At 34.4% G+C, this 24,647-nt stretch overlaps 2 protein-coding genes across 3 annotated transcripts; one reads left to right on the forward strand and one right to left on the reverse strand.

Annotated features, from left to right (window-relative positions):
• The first annotated feature begins 3,743 nt into the window (after positions 1–3,743).
• LOC129889307 (probable transcriptional regulatory protein At2g25830) lies at positions 3,744–17,077 on the forward strand. 2 transcript variants are annotated; one of them, XM_055964557.1, is made up of 7 exons: positions 3,744–3,928; positions 4,029–4,192; positions 13,105–13,166; positions 13,371–13,527; positions 13,654–13,931; positions 14,525–14,648; positions 16,624–17,077. In XM_055964557.1, exons 1-7 carry the CDS (start codon positions 3,829–3,831, stop codon positions 16,717–16,719), a joined length of 981 nt encoding a protein of 326 aa, XP_055820532.1. In that variant the 5' UTR covers positions 3,744–3,828; the 3' UTR covers positions 16,720–17,077. The 2 variants fall into 2 exon arrangements, with proteins under 2 accessions (XP_055820532.1, XP_055820533.1); XM_055964558.1 differs by having other exon boundaries at positions 3,747–3,928; positions 14,528–14,648.
• Positions 17,078–19,414: 2,337 nt separating this feature from the next.
• LOC129888360 (carotenoid cleavage dioxygenase 8 homolog B, chloroplastic) lies at positions 19,415–23,526 on the reverse strand. Its single transcript, XM_055963349.1, has 6 exons — positions 23,159–23,526; positions 21,693–22,436; positions 21,216–21,409; positions 20,058–20,247; positions 19,853–19,955; positions 19,415–19,732 (listed from the first exon to the last, which is right to left on the reverse strand). The coding sequence occupies exons 1-6, from the start codon at positions 23,453–23,455 to the stop codon at positions 19,587–19,589; spliced, it is 1,674 nt and encodes a 557-aa protein (XP_055819324.1). The 5' UTR covers positions 23,456–23,526; the 3' UTR covers positions 19,415–19,586.
• Between the last annotated feature and the right edge of the window lie 1,121 nt (positions 23,527–24,647).

The raw sequence follows: 24,647 nt of genomic DNA on the forward strand, positions 1-24,647 counted from the left end.
TAATCTAAGAGTTGGGTTGTGGAACATAGGGTCACTGACAAGGAAGTCCATAGAGCTAGTGAAGATCCTCAAGAAGAGGATGATAAATATAGCTTGTGTCCAAGAGACTAGATAGGTAGGTACCAAGGCACAAGATGTGGACGGGTTTAATTTGTGGTACTCAGGAGGCTCGAGGGATAGAAATGGAGAAATATTTAGTAGACGGAGACTTTAGGGAGCAAGTGGTGGAGGTTAAGAGGATCAATGATAGGATGATAACAATTAAGCTAATCGTTGAAGGGTTTAAGGTGAATGTTATTAGTGCTTATGCGCCCTATGTATGCCTGGATGAGGAGGTCAAAAAGCTTTTTGGGGAGGATTTGGATGAGATAGTGAGAACCAAACTCTGAGAAGATTAGTGGAGATTTTAATGGCTATATCAGGGCAACCACTAATGGCTTTGGTGATGTCCATAGAGGCTTTGGTCTTGGGGAGAGAAATGGAGGTGGAGCTTCGCCCTTGGATTTTGCTAAAACTTTTGATTTAGTGGTTGCTAACTCATGCTTTCTGAAAAGGAAGAACCATTTGGTTACCTTTTGTAGTATGGTAACCAAAACTCAAATAGATTACTTACTCCTCAGGAAGAGCGATAGAGGTCTTTGTAAGGATTGCAAGGTCATTCTGAGTGAGAATCTTACTACCCAACACAAATTTTTGGTTTTGAATTTAGAGATTAAGAGGAATAGGCGGAAGAAGACTTTATATAACCGACCAAGGATTAAATGGGGTGGCTTGACTCCTGCCTTTTCTCGTGAGATATGGGAGAAGTTGATTGGTATGGGGGCTTGGAGTAGTAACGGAGATATGAATAATATGTGGGATATGATAGCAAATTGCATTAGGAAAGCAGCTACAGAGGTACTAGGGATATCGAGGGGTATTTTTGGTGGTCGTCCAGGAGATGGTGGTAGAATGGAGAAGTTCAAGGCAAAGTGAAAGCAAAAAAGGTTGTATATACAAAGTTAGTGGAGTGCAGGGACGAGGAAGAGAAATGGACACTAAAAAAGTGTATAAGACGACGAAGACTAAAGCTAAGGTAGCGGTCACGGCTGCTAAGTCATAGCTTTTGAACACTTATATGTCGAGCTAGGGGAAAAATATGGGGATAAGCAATTGTATAAGCTTACAAAAGCGAGAGAGAGAAAGGCTCGTGATTTGGATCAAGTAAAGTGTATCAAGGATGAGGAAGGAAAGGTGTTGGTAAAAGAGATCCATATTAAGCGAAGATGGCAAACATACTTCCACAAACTCTTAAACAAAGAAGGGGATAGAGACATTGTGTTGGGTGATTTGGTGCACTCTGATAGACTCCAATACTTTGGATATTATAGGTGTGTTAGGGTTGAGGAGGTTAGATGTGCTATTAATAGGATACAAAGAGGAAGAGTGACCGAAACCGATGAGATTCCTGTGGATTTTTGGAAGAGCAAATACAAGACAAGTGTGGAGTGATTGACTAGGTTATTCAATGCTATTCTTAAGAAGACAAGAATGCTCGACGAATGGAGGTGGAGTAGAATGGTTCCGCTGTACAAGAACAAGTGTGATATCAAAAACTGTAATAACTACAAAGGTATCAAATTGCTAAGCCATATTATGAAGGTTTTGGAAAGAGTGGTGGAAATGAGGGTGAGGAAAGTGGTGTCTATTTCTGAGAATCAATTTGGATTCATACAGGACGTTTGACTACCGAAGCCATCCACCTTATGCGAAGATTGATGGAGAAGTATATGGAAAGAAAGAGGGACCTTCATATGGTGTTCATTGACCTTGAAAAGGCTTATGACAAAGTCCCGAGGGATGTTCTCTAGAGATTTTTGGAGGTTAAATGTGTCCGATGGTGTATATTAGGGAAATAAAGGACATGTATGATGGATTTAAGACTCGAGTTAGGACGGTGGAAGGAGATTTAGAGTACTTCCTAGTTGAAATGGGGCTACATCAATGATCAATTCTTAATCCTTTTCTATTTGCCTTGGTGATGGATGAGTTGATGCGGTCTATTCAGGAGGAGGTGCCTTTATGTATGTTATTTGCAGACAACATAGTATTGGTTGATGAGACACAAGACAAAGTTAATGCTAGATTGGAGGTTTGGAGACAGTTCAAAGGGTTTAGGTTGAGCAGGACCAAAATAGAGTATTTGGAGTACAAATTCAGTGATGTGGTAAATGAAGTGGACATGGAAGTGAGGCTTGCCACACAACCTATCCCCAAGAAAGAAAGTTTTAAGTATCTTGGGTCTGTACTTCAGAATAATGGGGACATAGACAGTGATGTCACACATTGTATTGGGGTGACCTTGATGAAATAGAGGCTTGCTTCTAGAGTCTTGTGTGATAAGAAGGTTCCACCCAAACTTAAAGAAAAGTTTTATAGAGTCGTGGTTAGACCATTCTTGTTATATGGGGTGGAGTGTTGGCCAGTCAAAAATTCTCATGTTCAAAAGGTGCATGTTGCGGAGATGAGGATATTGAGATGGATGCATGCTCATACTAGGAGCGACAATATTAGAAATAAGGTTATTCAGAAAAAGGTAGGAGTGACCTCTGTGGTGGACAAGATGAGGAAAGTGAGGCTGAGATGGTTTGGACATGTGCAAAGGAGGGGCGTTGACGCTCCAGTTAGAAGGTGCGATAGGCTAGTTGTAGGGGATCACCGAAGGGGTAGAGGTAGGCCGAAGAAATATTGGGGAGAGGTGATTAGACATGATTTGGCGCAACTCCATATTACTAAGGACCTGACCCTAAATAAAAAGGAGTGGAGGACGCGTATTAGGGTAGAAGGCTAGTTGGGGTGAAGGTTAGTGGAAGTTTAGAGCGCTATGTTGTGTATTACGTTTCTATTATCACACTATTCTATGGTTGTTATTATTTCTTTCTTGTAGACTTTACAATTGTTTTGCTGATTAACTGCCATGCTCTCTTCATTTTTTTTTTTAAAAACTTGGATTTGAGACACTTGCGCCGAGGGTCTTTCGAAAACAATCTCTCTATCTCCTCGAGGTAGTGGTAAGGTTTGCGTACACTTTACCCTCCCCAGACCCACTTAATGGATTTTCACTGAATATGTTATTATTTTATTATGTAATACCATGAGAGAATAGATTTTTCATAATATATAACTCACACATTTATATAATAAAATTGAATAATTAAAAAAATTAATTATCTAATTGAAATAATCAAAGTTACTTTTACAATGCGAACTCATCAAGTCAAACAATCATTCTTTGATCAGTTAAATTTCGTTCCTCTTGGTCATTTATCAAATAAGGATGTACCTAAGTCTGATTTGATGATAAATTAATATATTTCTATTATTAATTGAACAAATTGACACATATATAATTTATTAAAATATTTTTATTTATGCATTTTAGCAACACTTACTAAGAAAGTTATGATTCACGCATAAGTTTAAGTAAATAAAAATTAATGCATTATATAGTTCTATAATATTACCATCTAAAAGAAACATCAATATTTATAGATATATTTTTTTTAACAGAAAATTATATATTTATATTTGAATTTGTTTTGATTATTATTTTATACTCAACATCAAGTCAAATTAAATATAATTAATTTTTATAGTGGATTTGATTTAACTTTTTAGGTAGGATCGTGTAATTTCTCAAAAAATAGGGGTTTTAACATGACTTCATTCCTGTGGGCACTCTTTGGCTTTTGCCTATTTAAGAAAACTTTAACATCCGGATTATTAGGATTGAGCGGCACACTGAAACTCTGATGGAAAAAATAGGAATTTGAAGTCTATAGAATAGCAATGGTGTATTCATCTTCTTCAATTCGAGCTTTTGGTTCATTCCTCTGCAGATTCTCAAATGGGGTTTATCTTAAACCCCACCATTCTTGCACTCTCAAAAGTATATACTCCCATACATCAATAAAAATCAAATCTTTATAGCTTTTTGTTTTCGTTTTCCTAAATTTGAATTATGTAGGAGACTGTTTATGTTCTTCCAGGTGGTTTTTTGATGAGTGGGAAAATTTTGTCTTCTTCATGGTATCCGTCTTCTGATAAATGGGTCTTGCCTTTGGATCTTCAATCTAGCAATTCAATGAGAAAGATTTGGACTTTCTCTCCTCTCTGTATGGGCAGGCGCTCCTGCAAAATTGCTGGTAGAAAGGTATAAAATGCTCTTTGCTATTTACATCTAAATCATATGGTTCCAGTTTATTTTTCTTTGAGCAAAAACTAATAAAGTTCTAGTTGTTGTATTTCTTTTGATACAAATACTGTTTAACTCCGGCCAATTCAAATGTATAGGGATCTTAGAAATTAATTCAAATTTGAATCTTTTTCCCTAACTTGATTTCATCTACCAACGAAAAATGTAACCTTTTGCACTGTCCTAACTCTGAACAATAACTTACATACCTAGTGTAATCTCACAGAGTGGGGTTTGGAGAGACTAGAGTGGCCCAGTGTCCTAACTCTGAAGTGTTCAGAAATTTATATAAAGTTACGATCTGTGAAAGCATTGTGATTCCATTGTTATGTAGTGTCAGCATCATGGGAAATATTTATTTGTGTGATTTCGAGGTTTCTGTGATGAAGTTTGACCTCATTTGACTGTAGTAGTAGAAGAGTGATGTGTTTCTTGAGGTTAGATAGTTCATCATGTTAGAATTATTTATTAAATGTGGACTTAACATTTACTTATCATTACATTTTAGCAAAACGGGCTGAATGTTAATAGTTGGTGGACAAGACATAGTCCTTGTATTTATGTGGATTCCATATGGGCATGTATCATTTCATGCAATAGGTGTGACACATAATAATGTAGGCCTTTTGGAGATCGGTGAGCCCGTAATAGGGAGGCACACTAGGTTAAGGCTTTTAATCATATAAATATGAGAAAAGGTCCCCTCTCTAGAGCTTGCTTTGGAATCATGGGAAACAAACAAGGAAACCTCACCTTTCTCTTTTCTAATTTCCGTCTTCAACAACACATTTTGGGATGACCAAGATTCATTTTGAGTGTTATAGGCAGTTTTCATTTGGCTAAACTCATCAGGCAAGGAGTTAAGAGCAGAGTGCACAATGTAAGGATCAGGAGAGTTATTTCAAGAGCTTTCAGTTTAGACTGGTTGTGGACCATCTTAAGAATATAATCTCCAACACCCCCAATACAGACTTACCTTATCCCTATTAGTTAACTCATTAGATCTCCAGTCTCAACCTTATTAATACAGAGGCGAACCTAGGATTTGAATGCGGGTAACCAATATTATCTTAATTTAGGCGTTAGTGAAACTTTCAATGACTTAAGGGATAAACTCGTATTCGATTGGTCACTAATGGCTTGAACAATACTAAAAATATTAAATACAAATATATAGATCAAATATGATCTCTAAGCTAATACTTAAAACTTTACTTTGTTATAATATGAGTTTAAGCTTTCAAGGTAATATGTAGACTTTAACTTTCTTAAAAACAATTCAGTGTGATAGCTCAATGGTCAAGGTGGGTTTGTTATGCTGGATGGTCATGAGTTCGAATACCCTATCTAGCAATTTTGATGTCATAAATAAGCCCTTTAAGTTAAAAAAATTATAATAAAAACAATAAAATGTGATTTAGGTAAGAACGACCCCTGGTCGTGCGGGTGGGTGCATTGGCTTAAACCAACAGCCCAAGGTGCACTTTTGATCTCTCTATGGGTGCACTATTACTTATATGCCAGTTTTTAAAGATATATATACATGATTTTTTTCGAAGTTAATGGGTGCACGTGCACCCCTACCTATATATGTAGGTCCGCCTCTAACTCCAAACCCTATTTTAGGACAATTTTTATGAACTATAATGATATAATTAACATTGTTGATCATCGTAACACATCAGTATTGTCTACTTAGTCCTTGATGTATTAAATTAATCGAGAAACACGACCACAATAATCACATAGATTAAGAATACCTGTTATATTGTGCAATACGCGAAAAGAAGGTGTGCACCTTTATGTGCATAGCAATGCACAACAAAAGACAAACTAGGTTGAGTGTTCCTCACCTTTGGCTTATGACGATTGCCTTATGGGGAAAAGTGTTAGGTTAACCCAGAAGAAGGGACCTAGCCTCATATTTATAGGCTTGAAAGCCTTAACCTAGTGTGCCTCCCCATTACAGGCTTGCTGATCTCCAATAGATCTACACTATTTCCATCCCAGACCTATTACATGAAGTGATACACACCCATATGGAATCCACATAAATACACAGACCGTGTCTTGTCCATCCTTCTCCTTTCAACTACACCATTTGAATGTTAATAGTTAGTGGACAAGAGAGAGATCGCATATTTATATGGATTTGATATGGGCCTGTATCATTCCATTTAATAGGTGTGGGCTAGCAATAGTGTTGGTCTGTTGGAGACCAATGAGCCCGTAATGGGCATGCACACTAGGTTAAGGCTTTTAAGCCTATAAATATGAGGATAGGTCCCCTCTCTTGGCTTAACCTAAGACATTTTCCCGTAAGGTGCTAGACGTCATAAGCGAAAGGAGGGGAAGACTTAGCCTAGTTCGTCTTCAGTTGGGCATTGCTATGGAGGATAAATGTACGCACCATCTTTTTGCGTATTTCACAAGAATATATGTGTTCTTAATATATGTGACTATTATGGTCGTGTTACTCGATCAATTTACACTTGGCATTAGAACATGCTTACATAGATTATGAACCTTATTCATCGTTAATGAGACGATTAGTCTGAAATACTGAAATTATTTATATCGCGGTTAAATCTGAAAAGAAGTTTGTTTTTCGGCTGTGATTCTGTTTTGATTGTTGCGTGTATGCACTACATTATTCTATTAAAATAATCCTAGTGAATCCAGTTCAAAGTTGATCTTGGTTTTGGGTTCTTAATTTGTTAGCACTGTTCGTTTAACACATACGTGCTTCCGCTAGTAACAACAATAAGAGTCATTTATGAATCCTCTATTGAATGGAGAGTTTATGAAATTAGAGATCTTGAGCTAAGGTTTTTGAATCTAGGTATATTCAATTGTTTTATCTTTGAGATATTTTTGTTGGCGTGTGTGTTTTCAAATTGACAGTCTTCTTGGATCATATTAACAAAGTGGGTCCACTTGACTCCAAACCCTGTTGTTGGACAATTTTCATGAAATATAATGATATGATAAGCATTTTTTGATCAGCATAACACATCAATATTGGCTACTTAGTCCTTGATGTATTAAATTAATCGAGAAACACGGCCACAATAATCACATAGATTAAGAATACCTATTATATTGTGCAACACGCAAAAAGAAGGTGTGTACCTTTATTCGCCATAGTAACACACAACTAAAGACAAACTAGGTTTCGTGTTCCTCACCTTTGGCTTATGACGACTGCCTTATGAGAAAAAAGCCTGAGGTTAACCTAGAATAGAGGACCTAGCCTCATATTTATAGGCTTAAAAGCCTTAACCTAGTGTGCCTCCCCATTACGGGCTTATTAGTATCCAAACAGACATACATTATTTCCATCCCACACCTATTACATGAAGTGATACACGCCTATATGGAATCCACATAAAACACGGACGGTGTCTTGTCCATCCTTCGCCTTTCAACTGCACCATTTGAATGTTAATAGTTAGTGAACAGGATAGAGGCCGTGTATTTTGATGGATTTGATATGGGCTTGTATCATTTCATTTAATAGGTGTGGGCTGGTAATAGTGTAGGCATGTTGGAAACCAATGAGCCTGTAATAGGCATGCACACTAGGTTAAGGCTTTTAAGTCTATAAATATGAGGGTAGGTCCTATCTCTTGGCTTAAACTAAGACGTTTTCCCGTAAGGTGCCAGACGTCATAAACGAAAGAAGGGGAAGACTCAGCCTAGTTCGTCTTCAGTTGGGTATTGTTATGGAGGATAAATGTACGCACCTTCTTTTTGTGTATTTCATAAGATAAGAAAAAAGAAGGTGTGCAGCTTTATCCGCCATAACAACGTACAACTAAAGACAAACTAGGTTTCGTGTTCCTCTCCTTTGGCTTATGACGGCTGCCACCTTACGAGAAAAAGCCTTAGGTTAACCTAGAATAGGGGACCTAGCTTCATATTTACAGGCTTAAAAGCCTTAACCTAGTGTGCCTCTCCATTACGGGCTCACTGGTCTCCAACAGACATACGCTATTTCCATCCCACACCTATTACATGAAGTGATACACGCCCATATGGAATCCACATAAATACACGGATGGTGTCTTGTCCATCCCCCGCCTTTCAACTGCAGCATTTGTTAGTGGACAAGATAGAGACTGTGTATTTTGATGGATTTGATATGGGTCTGTTTCATTTCATTTAATAGGTGTGGGTTGGCAACAGTGTAGGCATGTTAGAGACCAATGAGCCCGTTATGGGCATGCATACTAGGTTAAGGCTTTTAAGTCTATAAATATAAGGGTAGGTCCCCTCTCTTGGCTTAAACTAAGACGTTTTCTCGTAAGGTGCCAGACGTCATAAGAGAAAGGAGGGGAAGACTCAGCCTAGTTCGTCTTCAGTTGGGTATTGCTATGGAGGATAGATGTACACACCTTCTTTTTGCGTATTTCACAAGATAAGAAAAAAGAAGGCGTGTACCTTTATCCGCCATAGCAATGCACAACTACAGACAAACTAGGTTTTGTGTTCCTCACACCTTTGACTTATGACGACTGCCACCTTACGAGAAAAAGCCTTAGGTTAACCTAGAATAGGAGACCTAGCCTCATATTTATAGGCTTAAAAGCCTTAACCTAGTGTGCCTCCCCATTACGAGCTCACTGGTCTCCAACAGACCTACACTATTTCCATCCCACACCTATTACATGAAATGATACACACCCATATAGAATCCACATATATACATGGACTATGCCTTGTCCATCCTTCGCCTTTCAACTACACCATTTGAATGTTAATAGTTAGTGGACAAGATAGAGACCATGTATTTTGATGGATTTGATATGGGTCTGTATCACTCCATTTAATAGGTGTGGGCTGGCAATAGTGTAGGCCCGTTGGAGATCAATGAGCCCGTAATTGGCATGCACACTAGGTTAAGGCTTTTAAGCCTATAAATATGAGGGTAGGTCCCCTCTCTTGGCTTAAACTAAGACGTTTTCCCGTAAGGTGTCAGACGTCATAAGCGAAAGGAGGGGAGGACTCTGCCTAGTTCGTCTTCAGTTGGGCATTTCTATGGAGGATAAATGTACGCACCTTCTTTTTGCGTATTTCACAAGATTATAGGTGTTCTTAATCTATGTGACTATTGTGGTCGTGTTACTCGATCAATTTACACTTGGCATTAGTGCATGCTTACATAGATTATGAACCTTATTAATCGTTCATGAGACGAATAGTCCGGAATACTGAAATTATTTGTAACGCGGTTAAATCTGAAAAGAAGTTTGTTTTCCGGGTGTTATTCTGTTTTGATTGTTTCATATATGCACTACATTGTTCTATTAAAATAATTCTAGTGCATCAAGCTCAAAGTTGATCTTGGTTTTGGGGTCTTAATTTGTTAGCACTGTTCGTTAATTCATACGTGCTTCCGCTAGTAACAACAATAAGTGTCATTTATGAATCCTCTATTGAACGGAGATTTTATGAAATTAGAGATCTTGATCTAAGGTTTTTGAATCTGGGTATATTTAATTGTTTTATCTTTGAGATATTGCTGTCGGTGTGTGTGTTTTCAAATTGACATAGTCTTCTTAGATCATATTAACAAAGTGGGTCTAGATTTCTTTAATTTATTTATGGATCTTTAGACAAATATTCCAGACATTGTTTTCCAGATACCACACAGTAATTGAAGTTTCGGTTGACTCTAAACTACTGTTTTTATTTTCATTCTTTTCAATACTTGTGCATCAATGATACTTATGACAACAAAACTTATTGGTGTAACCTTCATAACTAATTTGGATGCATATACATGTTGAGTCGTATGTGCAAAGCAATGGCATGTCTAATCCTTGGAATTGAATTTGTTTCGTGAATTGATGTAAATGATGTTCACCACAGTAGCCTATTTTCTTCTGTTTATGGGACTTGTTCACTCCATTTTATGAGATATCACTGAGTTAGAACATACAATAGCCTTCCCAAAGGGAGTTTACTGTGTGTTTTAATTTGGTGTTGTGATGAGGCCCATAATGTGAATATTTTAATGTAGTAAATTTGTCTGCCCAAAGGGAATATGTTTCTAATCTTCTCTCTCTCTCTCTATATATATATATATATATATATATATAAGAGAATCTTCAGCCTGCTGATGTGGCAGTCTCTAAGATCAGAAAATATATTTAGTTATTTTTTCTCCTGTTTCAGGGGTTTTCCTTCTTATTTCCCCTCTATTTATTTTAACTTAAGAAGCCGAAAACACGCTTCTTTTCATAATCATTAATTTTAATTAATGAAATAAACGGTACTCCCAAGAGGTATTTTTACCTTTGCAACCATTCATACGTCTCTGGAGTTATAAATTATACATCCACAAATACAAATGATGATACAATGTGAACAACCAAAAAAAAAACATCCCCCCCACAACTTCGGCAATGGCTTTTTGGTCTTGTTCCTTCCCTTATTTTTCCTACCTAATCATACGCAAAAGCATTTGAAGTTTGATTCAAATGAAAAATGAATCTTTCCGTCTTCAATTTTTGGCATCAATGTTATATTTCTATCAAAAAAATGCAAGCAAAACATCTAGAAACAATATTTTTTAGTGCTGGAAGAAAGAGAGTCATTGAAAGTGGGAGTGATACTTTCAAAGAATGGAAGGAAAACAAGGAGGGTATATATGTGAAGAATTTTCGGGGTTTGAAGAATAGACTTTCAGATTGGTACTTCTAATTTAATAGCTAGTTAAAAATAAAGTTTTAGAATCTTCTGTTATCATGATACCGCTTTTTTGCTCCTCTATTTCTATCTAAAATTTTACATGATTTTTCTATTGTTGTCATAATATAAATATAAAACACGAGTAAAAATATTTAGAAAGGAAAATACTAGATTATAATTGGTAATTAATTGCCACTAAATATATTTTTTTAGAGGCAATTAACATTCTTTGTAAATGTCCCTAAAACCTATAGCAACATTAGATCCAATGACAATTAGCTAATGCCGGTAAATGATTTGACATTCTTTGTTAATGTACATATTTATTGCCGCTAAAAGCTTTTTTATTTTTTATAGTGTGGGTAGCCAAATTACTTGTTGATTCGCAATACTATTTATTCTCTTTTAAGCACTATCACAACTATGTTACCTAGCTGAAACATGTTGTATATATACTTATATATTCTTGGAGGATCAAGACTAAAATTTGTGTTTGACCATTTTATATATAATATTTTTTTTGAAACAAAAGTTAATTTCAATCAAAAAAACTGTAAGGTTGCATTTTTAATTTGAAACACATAATGAATACATATTACTTATTGGCGTATCATATGATTATGGCAGTTTTGTGTTTAATATAGACATTAATACATTTGTATATTTTTACTTTACATGTTATTATCTTTTTCCACTTATTCTTCTGTTAAATATATTTTCTCTTTTTTTCCGAGAGGAAAGAGAAACAATTACAATCATGAAAGTATGGGTAGCAAGCAAAATTGCCACAAATAATTCTGTTGGATAGTAGCTAATTAATGAAATGATAAGAGGAGCTATTTAAGAAACAAGATAGTTTATTAATTTTTTTGCAGAGAATTGTGAGGAAAAAAAAGGAATTGACTTGGTTATAGTAAGTAATATTTTCAAAAGTTCTTGAGTGAAGTTATGATTAGTGGGTGAAAAAACATAGGAAAGAAGGAAGAAACAATAAGGAAGAGGGACAAAGGAAAAGAAGAAACTTGAAGGGAGAGGAGAACAGGGAAACAAAGAAGATAGGGAAAGTAAAAACATTTTAAAAAACATTACTGGACTCTCTAATTAAAGATGTGAACCAAATATATATTAAATGTTCAAAAAAAAGGAAAATTATTTATTCATCATATTTTTATCCAAATAAATATACATGCAACCATATAGATTAAAAAAAACAATAGTAAAATTCTAAATTAATCTAATGAATCTGTAATATGAAATTATGCCAACTAGAAGTAAATAGACTTATTTAGTAGTATTCTAATTCAATTGTGTATAGCCGCGCGAAGTGCAGGCACATTAACTAGTATTGAAGGGCTTATTTTTGGGTGAACTGAGCACCTCTATCTGAAAAGATAGACAATGGAACTCATGAAGCCTGACTATCTCATGGATATATAATCTTGCGTAGTCCTCTGCTAAATCTGTAGTCTTAACTGGCAAGACATGGGATGATTAGTCATCCAATCTACAATCACTCAAATTGAATCATGCTGTCGGCGAGATCGCGGTAAGCCTATAATAAAATCCATGTTGATCATCTCCCACTTCCACTCTAAAAGTTCTATATTCTGAGCCACACTACATGGCCTTTGGTGCTCAACTTTGACCTGCTGAAAATTCGGGCATTTAGAAACAAAATCGGCAATATCTCTCTTCATACCACTCCACCAGTAGACTTCTCTCAAGTCACAGTACATTTTATTATATTTTTTTAATTTAAAGGGCTTATTTATAACATCAAAATTGCTAGATAGGGGATTGAACTCATGACCATCCAGTATAACAAACCCACCTTGACCCTTGAGCTATCACACTCAATTGTTTTAAGAAAGTTAAAGTCTACATATTGCCTTAAAGGCTTAAACTCATTTTATAACAAAGTAAAGTTTAAGTATTAGCTTAGAGCTCATATTTGATTTATATATTTGTATTTAATATTTTCAGTATTGTTCAAGCCATTAGTGACCAATCTAATACGACATTATCCATTAATTGTCATTGAAAGTTTCGCTAACGCCTAACTTAAGATAATATTGGTTCACCCGCAGTCTTCAAATCCTGGGTTCGCCTCTGTTTGGAGTTAGCACAGTTCTAGCACTCTGGATATCGTTTAAGTCTATGTTTCTTATATGCAGACTGCTCAGGATCTTAAGAAGGCAAAGCTGTACTCAAAAATCGGGAAGGAAATTGTTTCTGCGTAAGTTATGGAATAGAAAAAAAGTTATTCCTCTAAATCAATAGTGAAAAGAATGGAAGTTTTCTCTTCTATTTGAGGTCTTAATGTCCCAGTTGGAACTTTTGAGCATTATCTTGTTGCCAGCTCGAACCAATTTCCAGACGTCTATTTTTGTGATTGTTATGATTAACTGGTGGAAATGAGTACTGTTTCCTGAATCACCAGGGTTAAGAAAGGTGGTCCCAGTCCAATATCTAATACGGCTCTCGCTGCTCTGATCGAGAAAGTTAAGGAACTTGATATACCCAAAGACATTGTTGACCGCAATGTTAAGAGAGCTTCAGAAAAGGGACAGGAAGCTTTTATCGAGAAGATCTATGAGGTATTGAACATTTAAACTTATATGCATTTGTTACCTAATAAGCAACAATGTTTACACATTAACCTTTTTGGTAACTCTCTTGATTATTGCAATTCAGTGAACTATGAACCCCTGTTCTATACTCAGGTGTATGGTTATGGTGGAGTTGGTATCATCCTTGAGGTCTTAACAGATAAAGTAAACAGGTCAGTGGCAGCAGTTCGAGAGGTGGTGAAGGATAATGGTGGAAAGATGGCAGATCCAGGATCCATTATGTTCAAGTTCCGACGTGCTCGGGTTGCTAATGTAAAAGTCACCGATGTCGGCCGGGACCAGCTCTTAACAATTGCTTTAGATGCTGGTGCTGAAGATATCATTGAACCTTCAATGGATGAATATGATACCGAAGCAGATTCATCTGAGAGGTTCGTATGTAAAGTATACTGGCTATTTTGGTTGCAGAGAAATAAAGTCTGTTAGTTTAGGAAGAATATTCCATTGGCAAAGATTGTCTTCTTATTTGCTTCATCCCACAGTGATTATGTTCCTCTGGTTGGATACTGCTCTCTCGTTTCTTGCAACTGGACCCAGAGTTCACTTTTATGGTTCTTTCAGGCATATATGTCGTTATTGTCAAAGACAAACTCTCTGGGATTTCTTCTTCATAAGTTGATTCTCTTTCAGTGCTGAAAATAAACTCCAACAACCCATTACTGCTATTGCCAAGTCTACTGCAGCCTTGATTTTGGCATACCTACGTTATTTCAATTGCAATTTCCTGGTTGCTGATGAATTCTTTTCATCTGGTAAACCTCACCGCAAAATCCTCTCTTCCCACAGGCCAATAGTGGTTTTTCCATTCCCCTATGGGTGACTCAAACTTCCAACCTCTTGATTGGAAGTGGAGGATTCTTACAACTAAAACAACCTTCTCTCGTCTTCTGATGAACTAATGTCATGCTGGATGAACTAATATCAGCACATCTGACTATTTTCTTTTTTATTTGTTTTACTTTAGTAGGGTTTACAAAGTCGTGTCTTCAGCGGAGAACTATCCAGTAATATTATCAAAGCTACAAGAGGAAGGAATTAAATTTAAACCTGACAATGGATCTGAGCTACTTCCTACAACTCCAATTGAGGTTTGTGAGTACAGCATATCAAAATTTTATTCTTCTAATTTAATAGAACTTGTGTAACCTCGATCTTTTGATAGGAAAATACTCTTTTAACCATGAAAGTAGAAAAGAAATTTAATAATTGATGTGTGAATTGTTGACCTTTTGTAATGTAAATATAATCATAGCATGGTCCATTAAATGATGTGGTTATGAGACTTTTGCATACCATATAGCATAGTTTTTCTAATAACTCAAACCTTCAAAAGGCTAATCTTTATTGCAAAACATAAGAATACCTAAAATCTCATATAGATTTAGTAGTGAACATTCAAATTTCAACATCCAAGATCAATTTGTGCGTATCCAAGAAAAGAATTTTTAATCCGGTTGTTTTGATATGATTTGATTATACTATTCAACAAGGACGAATCAAGGATGAAACCACTAGAGCAATTGTTTTAGCCCCAAATGTTTGAAGGTTCCAAATTTACTTTAAACATGGCCACAACGGCCGTAGACAAGAGATTTACCAAAAAGTAGAGAATTACAAAAAGATATGATTCTCTACAAGCTCCACACACTCGTCTATACAACAAGGAACTTTCTGTGTGTGCCAAAAGAAAATAAGGGAACAGAGACTGCTCCTCATCTGAGAGAAATTCGACTCTACACCTTCAAAAGCTCTTCTATTTCTCTCTCCAAACAACCCACATTACTGCAAATTGAATCATATTCCATGCCCTTTATCTTCTCACGCATTTCTAACTAAACATCTTTCTCGCTTGGGGATAAAGGTACTCTTTCTCCTCTTGGTCGACATCTTTCCATTCTTTAATACAACATATTTTAGCTTGATAAATCATACTCCAAACTCTCAAATGGTGTTTTGAAAGCAAAAAGCGCGAAGAAAAAAAAAAACTCAATAAAGCACATGGTGCTTCAAGTGCATCATTTAACGAAAATAAAAAAGTACCAAACATATGAAGAATTCGTATCTATTATAATCATAGTGCAACTAAATTTTCTAATTTCAGCGTCCAATATACCATAACAAGGATCTTAGTTTAATTTAAAGTAAGCATTATTAAATAAGTATTTATAACGAATTAGTTTTTCGTTTCCAATTAACCAACCATAAAAAAGAACTAATATTCAACATCCCGTTTCATATTTGATTACTTTAGTAATTGTACTAAGAGAATAGTAGAGGGACGCAAAAGAGGCCTATAATCAAAAGTAGTGAAAAGAGGACTTGCATATTAGAAGAAAAAGAAAAATCATTGATTTGAGCTAGAAAAGAAGCAGAAGCAAATAAAAAAAGGTAAAAAAAAAAAACATTACTAGAAAAATAGACGTTACGAACTCGAGCAAGAGAAGAAAAAGAAAAGAGCAACAAAGAGAACATCAAAACCTATGTGGAGTAAGTCATATAACTCAAACAACAAACAATCAATTTCTTATAATCGAGAAATCCCCAAGGGGATTAGACAGGACAAGGCCCATCTGTAGCTTACTGAGAATATGACCCTAAATAGGAGGATGTGAAGGTTGAGGATTAAGGTAGAAGGTTTGTACGTAGTAGAGCGATGTCTAGTTCCCTTATCAGTATTGGTTGAGTTCAAGCATATCTTGAGTCTAGAGTGATTTTAGTCAAGCCAGCATGAGCCCATGAAGTATTTAGCTTGGGTTGGCTGGTTTTGACCATTGAGACTGATTGGCGAATGTGCAAGCGGTTGATCAGCTATAAATAGAGTAGTTCATTCTTTTCTTTGCTGTCTTACAAACTTTTAAAGGTAATCCACTTTTGCTTCTTTCTAGGTTTATTACTACCTGGACCTTTTATCCACAACTTGGTTTTCGATTTAAATTAGTGCTGTTCAAATGCTTCAACTATCAGTTTATGTTAAAAGCTGAATTTGATCTTTCCAATTATTACTACATATGTTTCTGTTTTTTGTAGTTTTGTTGTAGTTATTACCTTGTTTTTGGGCTGCAGGTAGATGATGAGGCTATGGAGTTGAACAAAGAACTAATGTCCAAATTACTTGAACTTGATGATGTTGATGCTGTGTATACAGATCAAAAGTATTAGGTTATTGTTCCACTTAACAGTGGCATGAACACCTAACAGCTGGTCGTTGAGGCTGTTGAAGAATGCTAAACGACATTCAGAACATTAGAATCCTGTAGTCAAGTAAATCACATACGGTGTCACCTAGCTGTTTTACTTCAAAGAATATACCAATCTTCCCATCTTAGGAACACATTGCTGTTTGGTCCAATTTGATCATTGGGTTTGATCTTTCAACTGATAAAAGGAATTTTTAGATGCATTGGTAACTCAATAATATTGCTCCCTTTTGTTTGTAAATGACAGTGCTTTAAAAATATAATCTGAAGTTGCAAGTCATATTGGCAATAAAATACTGTTGGTATCTCCTTAACAGCTAGCATGATGAATCTCTTTGTAACTTCTTTAGCTTGAGCTAGTAAAGTGAGAGGCTGAGCTAAGTTGCAGAGTTATTTGTATACGTTTGACGTGATCAATTGAATCTACCAAAATTCTTGTTTGTTCACATGGACTTGTCAGAAAGACTAATGTTTCTATGTTATAGTTAAGAGCTAATATCCCATTTTCCAATTTCTGCTACAGAAGTATGTAGTTTGTTACTGAATCTCCTTTGGGGAACTTGTTTCTAGAGATGGGGTTTCTTATTGATCTCATATGTGTATTTGAAATGCAAGTTTTGAAGCATCTGAATAAGTGCATTAAGGTGTCAGTTTTTATCACTTCGATATGGAGAACGACTCGAACTGATGCTGTCTTAGCAGATAATGATAGTTTGAATACTTCGATCTGATACAATGACCATAAGTGATTGCAACTTATCAATTCCAGAAGACACTTTTTTCGTATAATGGTAGTGTCAGGGTCAGCTCGACTATTCCAATTGCCACCTACTATCTTTCACCTTTACAGCTATTAGGGTCATTTTGTCTATTAAGGTTTGGATAAATGGAAAGTAATCACTTAATGTTTCGTCTTTCTTAGAATTTCAACCTAGTCTTCCATGTTTTTTACTCTCTTCATTGATTGCTCGGGCACATTCTTGGTTTTTACTTGTTGAATCTTGATATTTTAATAAAGATCTCTCATGTCAATTACTGATGAATGATCATTTTAGAGTAGATGCATTCATCATCATATTATTAAAAGTGGAAGAACCTATCTTCAAAGTTGGATTAACATTTTATCCCTATACTATTACTTAAATATTAATTATAATACTATACTAAAATGCTCATTAAATTTAGTGGACCATTTTATCCATAAGAAAGCCTTCTACTAATGATAATTAAATATTCATTGAATAACCCGATAGGTGGAAACAATTGTTCATCTGGAACCCCGAAGGTCTTTGCCCATAAGACACTACAAAAAAGTCAAAAATTGGGCTTTGCAAACATATTAAGATCGGAATACAGACTAAAGGATATGAAGAAATGAATAATGGAAATAATTTGTTGATATGTATAGACTTTATAGGTAAAATAACACTAAATAGCAATACAAAATTTAAACTTCAAGTAAATGATGTCGTAGAAGTAATGGGTAACAAATGTATAAAATTAATAAAATCAATTAAAATTAATTCAAAAGAATATGCAGGTTTAGAATGGAACCTAGATAAACTAAGCCAACCTAAGGTGTTTGCACCAGAAAATCATATAATGTATACTAGTTCTAAGAGAGAAACCTCAATAAGGTTTACAGACTATAATTATACTAGTCAAAAGGAAGTAGATGACATAGACACAAAAAGTACAATAGCCACAGAACAAGAAGAATTTTATGAACATAGAATTAATATAAGAAGGCTATGAAGTAGACAATATATATAATTATCATTTATTTGGTCTTTTGAGTTTCCACCATTAAAATGTTATATTAATGTATAGTGTTTTCATATTCTTTGTTATAGAGTACTTTATAGAAGCACATATTGAAAGAGTCAAACCATTTTACCACTGTATTCCTTTTCTTTTCTTTCTGCTAAAATTTTATTTTCCATAAAAACCTAATTGATCTTCTAGCTTCGGATATTTTGCTCAGGACAGGTATATTTCTTTTCTTGTTATACAAATATATTTTTGCTTACTGCCATCTAATATAGGATTATCATTTCTATAATATTTTTTTTAAAAAAAAATGAAAAAAATTCAAATAAATTGGGTATTTTCTATTACTCATAATAAAATGAGTCTTTTCTACTATTCCTAATATCTAATTATAAGCAAGTCATTTCGACTATTTCATTTTGTTAAAATGCTCAAAACTTTTTGAGTCTTCTTCTCCACCATCTTCAGTTTTAGATACTTATCATCTCCCCGAATTTTTTCTACACATTTTTAATATTCAAGTGTTTGAGTCACAACAAGGTTCAATGACTTCTAACTGCATTTGGATTGATCATGATGCGATTCGAAATATGTATCTATTTAGTTTTTATTTGTCATGCATCATGGTTAATCTTAGGAGACAAACACTTCTACTATAGCATTATTAGCATGTATTTATTTTAAAATTAAAGTACTATTTATGTCACTAAAGTAGTATCAAATTTGCAAAATTTTGTAACCTCAATTTATGAGTTGTTTCTTCTTCTCTTTTTATGTTTTGATTTTATTTTATAGCACAAAAAAAGTTCAATAATATATTTTCATTTAAACTTTATCATTTGCAATATAAAATTTGAATTAAGTATTTTAAGACAAACGTGCGTTCTCAGAGACTTAGTACTATAAACTACCCATATCCTATTACTGAGAGCAAATACGCACAAAATATTACATTAGCTATTGAAGAACTGGAAAATTTTGTACTATCATCTTATTTTATACGACTTGGTAAAAATTTATTTGGCTATGATACAACACTGTCTGGTATGTGAGGTGATACTATTTCTTTGGAACCCAACAACCATGCAGCCCATAGGGGAGACCATAAGGAAATTTTGCTCTTGCAATTTCTTCAAATGTTGATCCATCCAGTATTAGAGCATATCCTTCTCCATTCTTATCACTGATCATTGAGATTACAACTCCTGCATAGTTCAAAAATGTTACACCTTGTTAAGATGTTGCAATTCAATTACTTATTTTTTTAGTGCACAAAGCTTTCGCTATGCATCAGAATAGGACCATCACATTGGTAAATCAATTACCATCATCTTCCTCGGTTGCGCCCGGTCGAGCCACAAAGAATGGTTCAGAAGGTACAGCACCTTCATCATGCCAATTTTTTGCCTTCTTATCAAACAAATCAATCTGCAAAATATTGTCAGTCCTCAAGTCAGTTATTATTTGATCATGAAACAATAACAATTGTAAGTAGTACTAATGAGGAAAAAAACAACAGAATAAACTGACCTTAGTGAGGGTGTTGGGGAAATTACAAGGCCTCTTAGCACCACAAGCATAAGCATATCTATATTTCTTGCCTAAATAAGCAGGATTCATACTGCACATATCCATGCCTTTTCCATGTTCATTTGGGTCCAATGCTGCTTCTAATTCTCCATATGGATTCCCATCTAATGGTATTCTGAATCTCCCAACCCTATCACCAAACACCATTAATTATTATAAAAAATCTTGTCTATACATGTAGAGATTAATTAAACTTTAATTTCTCTCTGAATGCGGTTGAAGTCAATATATGCAATTACTAAACATTAATTTTTAAGACACCTATATATAACAACCACTTTCCCTAAAAAAAATATTCCTTTTTAAAGATTACCAAAAAAGTTCCACGGAAGGGAATATCAGAGGTTAATAAGGTGTTAATTATTTTTTTTTTTTAAAAGAAGTTACTACTCCGACTAGTTATAATATACCTCTATTAAAGAGTGGGCCCGCGAGGCTAAAAAAGGAAGAATTTCTCAACGATGGAACTTATAAGATCAATATATTGAGTTTAAATTCCCCTGTTTTGTACATGGGAAAAAAACAACAATTAAATTTCCTTTCCCGTGTAAGATGTAATTGACTCAGTACAATAGTTTATGTTCAAAATGGTTGCTATCCCTACATGCAAATAGGTATTTTTCAATAACCTCTTTCTTCCTTGTTTGACACAAGAGAAGAAGACATGCTCAACTTTTCTATTTAGAAAAGAATTTAAATTATTTACTCTAACATAATACTCTATTATTATTATTATTATTATTATTACTATTATTTTTTATGGGGGGTCTTATCTTATATATGTCCGATATCTCCTTTAGGCCTCCAATTAATTAGAATTTGAGCACAGCATATATAAGGCTAATCATTAAATAGAAAGTACTCCCCATAAGAATTTGTTTAATTCTCATGATTCTAACTTGAAAAGCCTCGTTAAAGGTGAATGAATCTTATATCCCATCAATTATACATTCCACCAGAATCGATATTATCCTAATTGGCGGTATAAAAGAATTTCACTAATATTAATTCATTTTGACATTCCATTGTACGAACGAGATTACTTATAATTATTTTTTACGTGATCTACTGTAAAAGCTTTGGTCAAGTAATTCGTACCTTGCATCGGGTAAGACATCCTTGCCGTTGAATGAGCGAAGATTCTCAAGGCGGAGCTTGTCAAGGATGGTGGTGTCGGCGCTATGTTCACAGCAGTCTGCAATAACAGCAGTAACTCTTCCATCTTCATCTTTTTCCTCGTACCCATTGATGAAGTGGAATGTCACGTATAATGGCACTTCGACACTTGCCACCTTTTCAATTAAAAAAACAAATTATTATTTCAAAAAATAGGATCTCAAAAATCCTACTTCCCTTTAATTATTACATTAATTTATTTCATATAGATACTTTTAGCTAGCATGTTTTAATTATTTTGTAGCTGACTACCTTGAAAAGATAGCTAGATAAATACAGTAGGGAAAGAAAACAATCCTAAAAATAATGGAGAACAGAACAATAACAAATAATTTTTGGATCACCTGAGCATAGTGTAAAATAAAACAAAATTATAGTGATGAGAAAGAAATGACTTACAATATTGCCACTGGCTTTACACATAACATGCATGAAGGCTTTGGAATCAGGATGCCACTCAAACTTGTAGAGTGGTGTAGGCTCAGCCTTTAATAAATTTTGTGCACAATACCTTAGTGACATCTCCGGTACAATAACATAATTTTCCGTCACTGGGAATGAATGAACCCATCCTGGTGCTGGTCCTCCTCTACAATTCACTCTACCTATATATTTCCTCTCATTTGTCCCTGCCTTCATTCTCACCACCAAATATCCCGGGTTAATTAAATCCGGAATCAACGTTATAAACTCACTATCCGTAACAACTGGATGAGCTGAATGAATTAATCCGCCTAACGAGTCACTATATTCAAATTTCCCAATTGTATCGAGCGTATTCGGATCAATTACAATCGAACCTTTTATGGTCTCGGTAAGACAAACTACTCGTCCGTCCCCGAGCTTAACGACTCCGGTATTCGCGTTATCGGTTAGGGATGCACCGGAGAGTAATTTGGCCATGTCACCTATGTAGGATAAGAAATTATCTGGCTTAGGTACTTCTGAAAATTCGCGGTAACATATTTTGTTACTGCTTTTTGCTGCTTTATATGCGTCCGATTCGATTTGTCGGTGACCCATTATTAATCGTCCGTCTTCAAAATGAAGACGGACTAAGGTGGCGTAGCCATCGAAAAGATGCCGGAAATTGTAGTTACCTATGTGCCATTGTCCTGGACCATTTCTCAGGTACGTGCCATTCTACATAGACAAGAAAACAATGAATTAATTTTTGTCTAGTCTCTTATTTTATTAAAAAAAAATGTTTATTTGGGCAGAAATATCTGAGAATAAAATAATTTTATGTGCTGAGATTTGGACTTGTAATGTGACATAATGTTGGAATGAGCTTCATTTGCTGTACGTCCTATTAATTAAAGACAAAAGATAAAGGAACGAGATTGATTAATTTTATATTCACGGATCTTAAATATTCTTGTCGTTTAAATACTCTAATAACATTCTTTATCACCTTAAAAGAAGAGAATATCCTATGCTGAACGTGAAATATGCTAATTACCAATAAGAATATAGTAGGAGAGAACCATGAGATCATCACTAGAATGCTAAGAATTTAATTATATTATTCTTATTAATAATAATTAGCTTCTTGACGAATGTTCATATTTTCTCTTTCCTATTTATTTATGACTCATTTTCTTTTTAATTAATCCTAAAAAAAATGGCATATTTTTATATTTAGTATTAATTTAATTTTAAAATGCTTATAATTTATAGTGACATAAATATCTCTGACTTATTTTAGACCACAAGTTTCAAAAGTTTTTTTTTTCTTTAATCGTGTGTCAATTATAACAAGTGATCACTCCAAAAAAATAATTAAACCTCCTACATGAAATGAAAAAATGTATGCAACATTAAAAGTTAGTATTTAACTTATTATATGATGGATATGAACATACCAGCCACAATGGTAACTCGCCTTCAACGACGAGTTCTCCTTCCCATCTTTCTTGGCGTACACTAGTCCATGCAGCGAGCTTCTTCTCCTTATTAATCATTTGTTGATCTGGTGGTGGAACTATTACGGGCAATTGGCTAGCAACCTTTGTAACTAATTTCAAGTCCAAATTTTTCTTGTTTTTGTCATTGTTTTTCACTTTTGATCCAAAATAAGGTTCATATTTGCCATGATCAAACATGTCAGGAAGGATCTTGTTACAGTAAACTTTGGTTGCTGAAGAAGCAAAAGAAGCCATGGATGTGAAGAATATTAGAAAACTCTCTTAATTATGATCCTACTAACTTTGTAGAAGTAGAAAAAAGAGGAGAGAAATGAGAGTGGTGAGAAATATTAAGTTAGATAGGAATATTTATAGGTAAGTTCAATTAGAATCATGATAGGTGGTATTCCTTCTCACTAAAAGACATGGTTACAAATTAAACAATTTATTTACGTATACACCGCTAAAAAATTACTCCCTCCGTCTCATTTTATATGAGTTAGTTTGATTTGACACGGAGATTAAGAAAGAAAGAAAGACTTTTGAATTTTATGGTTTAAAATAAGTGATAGATGTTTGTGTGGTTGTAAATCATTTCATTAAAAGTAAAATGGACATTTCAAAGTTGCATTGTTACTAAATATAGAAATGTGTCATTCTTTTTAGAACTGGCTAAAAAGAAAAATGAGTCATATAAACTGATTCATAGGAAGTACTATTTTTCGACTGAATATTGTTCAATGGCTATTCTCCTGATATTTTGATTGAACCGGCGAGAAAAAATAGTAATATTTTCATACGGAAAAATTAGGACTTTTCTCACTATTTCAGTGAGAATCTGTTTCCCATCATGCATTTTTCCAGTGAACTGATTCGGTGGAAAATGAATGGAAAAATCATATTGTATAACACAAATTTTCACTGATTCGATGTGGGAAAACCGTTTATTTCTAGTAGTGATATGCTCTCAATCTTTTTGGCACTGTTGAAATTTCGAGATTCAAACTTTTAAAGTTTGACCGTGAATTTATACATAAAAACTTTAAATTTTTTTAAAATATAAAAGTTATATATTTGAAAACTATATTATAAATTACAATAATTAACAATTTAAAATATTTAAAAGACATAAAAAAAATTTCATTCAAAAATAATTAATTGACTTTCGAAATTTCAATCTAAATTAGAATACTTAGGATTTATGGACCATAATTTCCAAGAAATCGAAAAAAGTAATGCACGTATTAGCTTGGAAGTTGGAAGCACGTGATAAGGCACGTGTCCTTATATTTTTCTCCCTGACATGAAAAATAGCATTGATTTTTTTCCCCAACTTGTTGGCCTTATAAGGGATAGTGTAATTTTTTATAAATATAATTGGTGCAATTAACATATTATAACAGGTTATTTGTTATCTTAAAATTATTAGGGAATACTTATTAAATGA

This window comes from Solanum dulcamara, chromosome 5, assembly GCF_947179165.1.
Source record: "Solanum dulcamara chromosome 5, daSolDulc1.2, whole genome shotgun sequence".
NCBI lineage: Eukaryota > Viridiplantae > Streptophyta > Magnoliopsida > Solanales > Solanaceae > Solanum > Solanum dulcamara.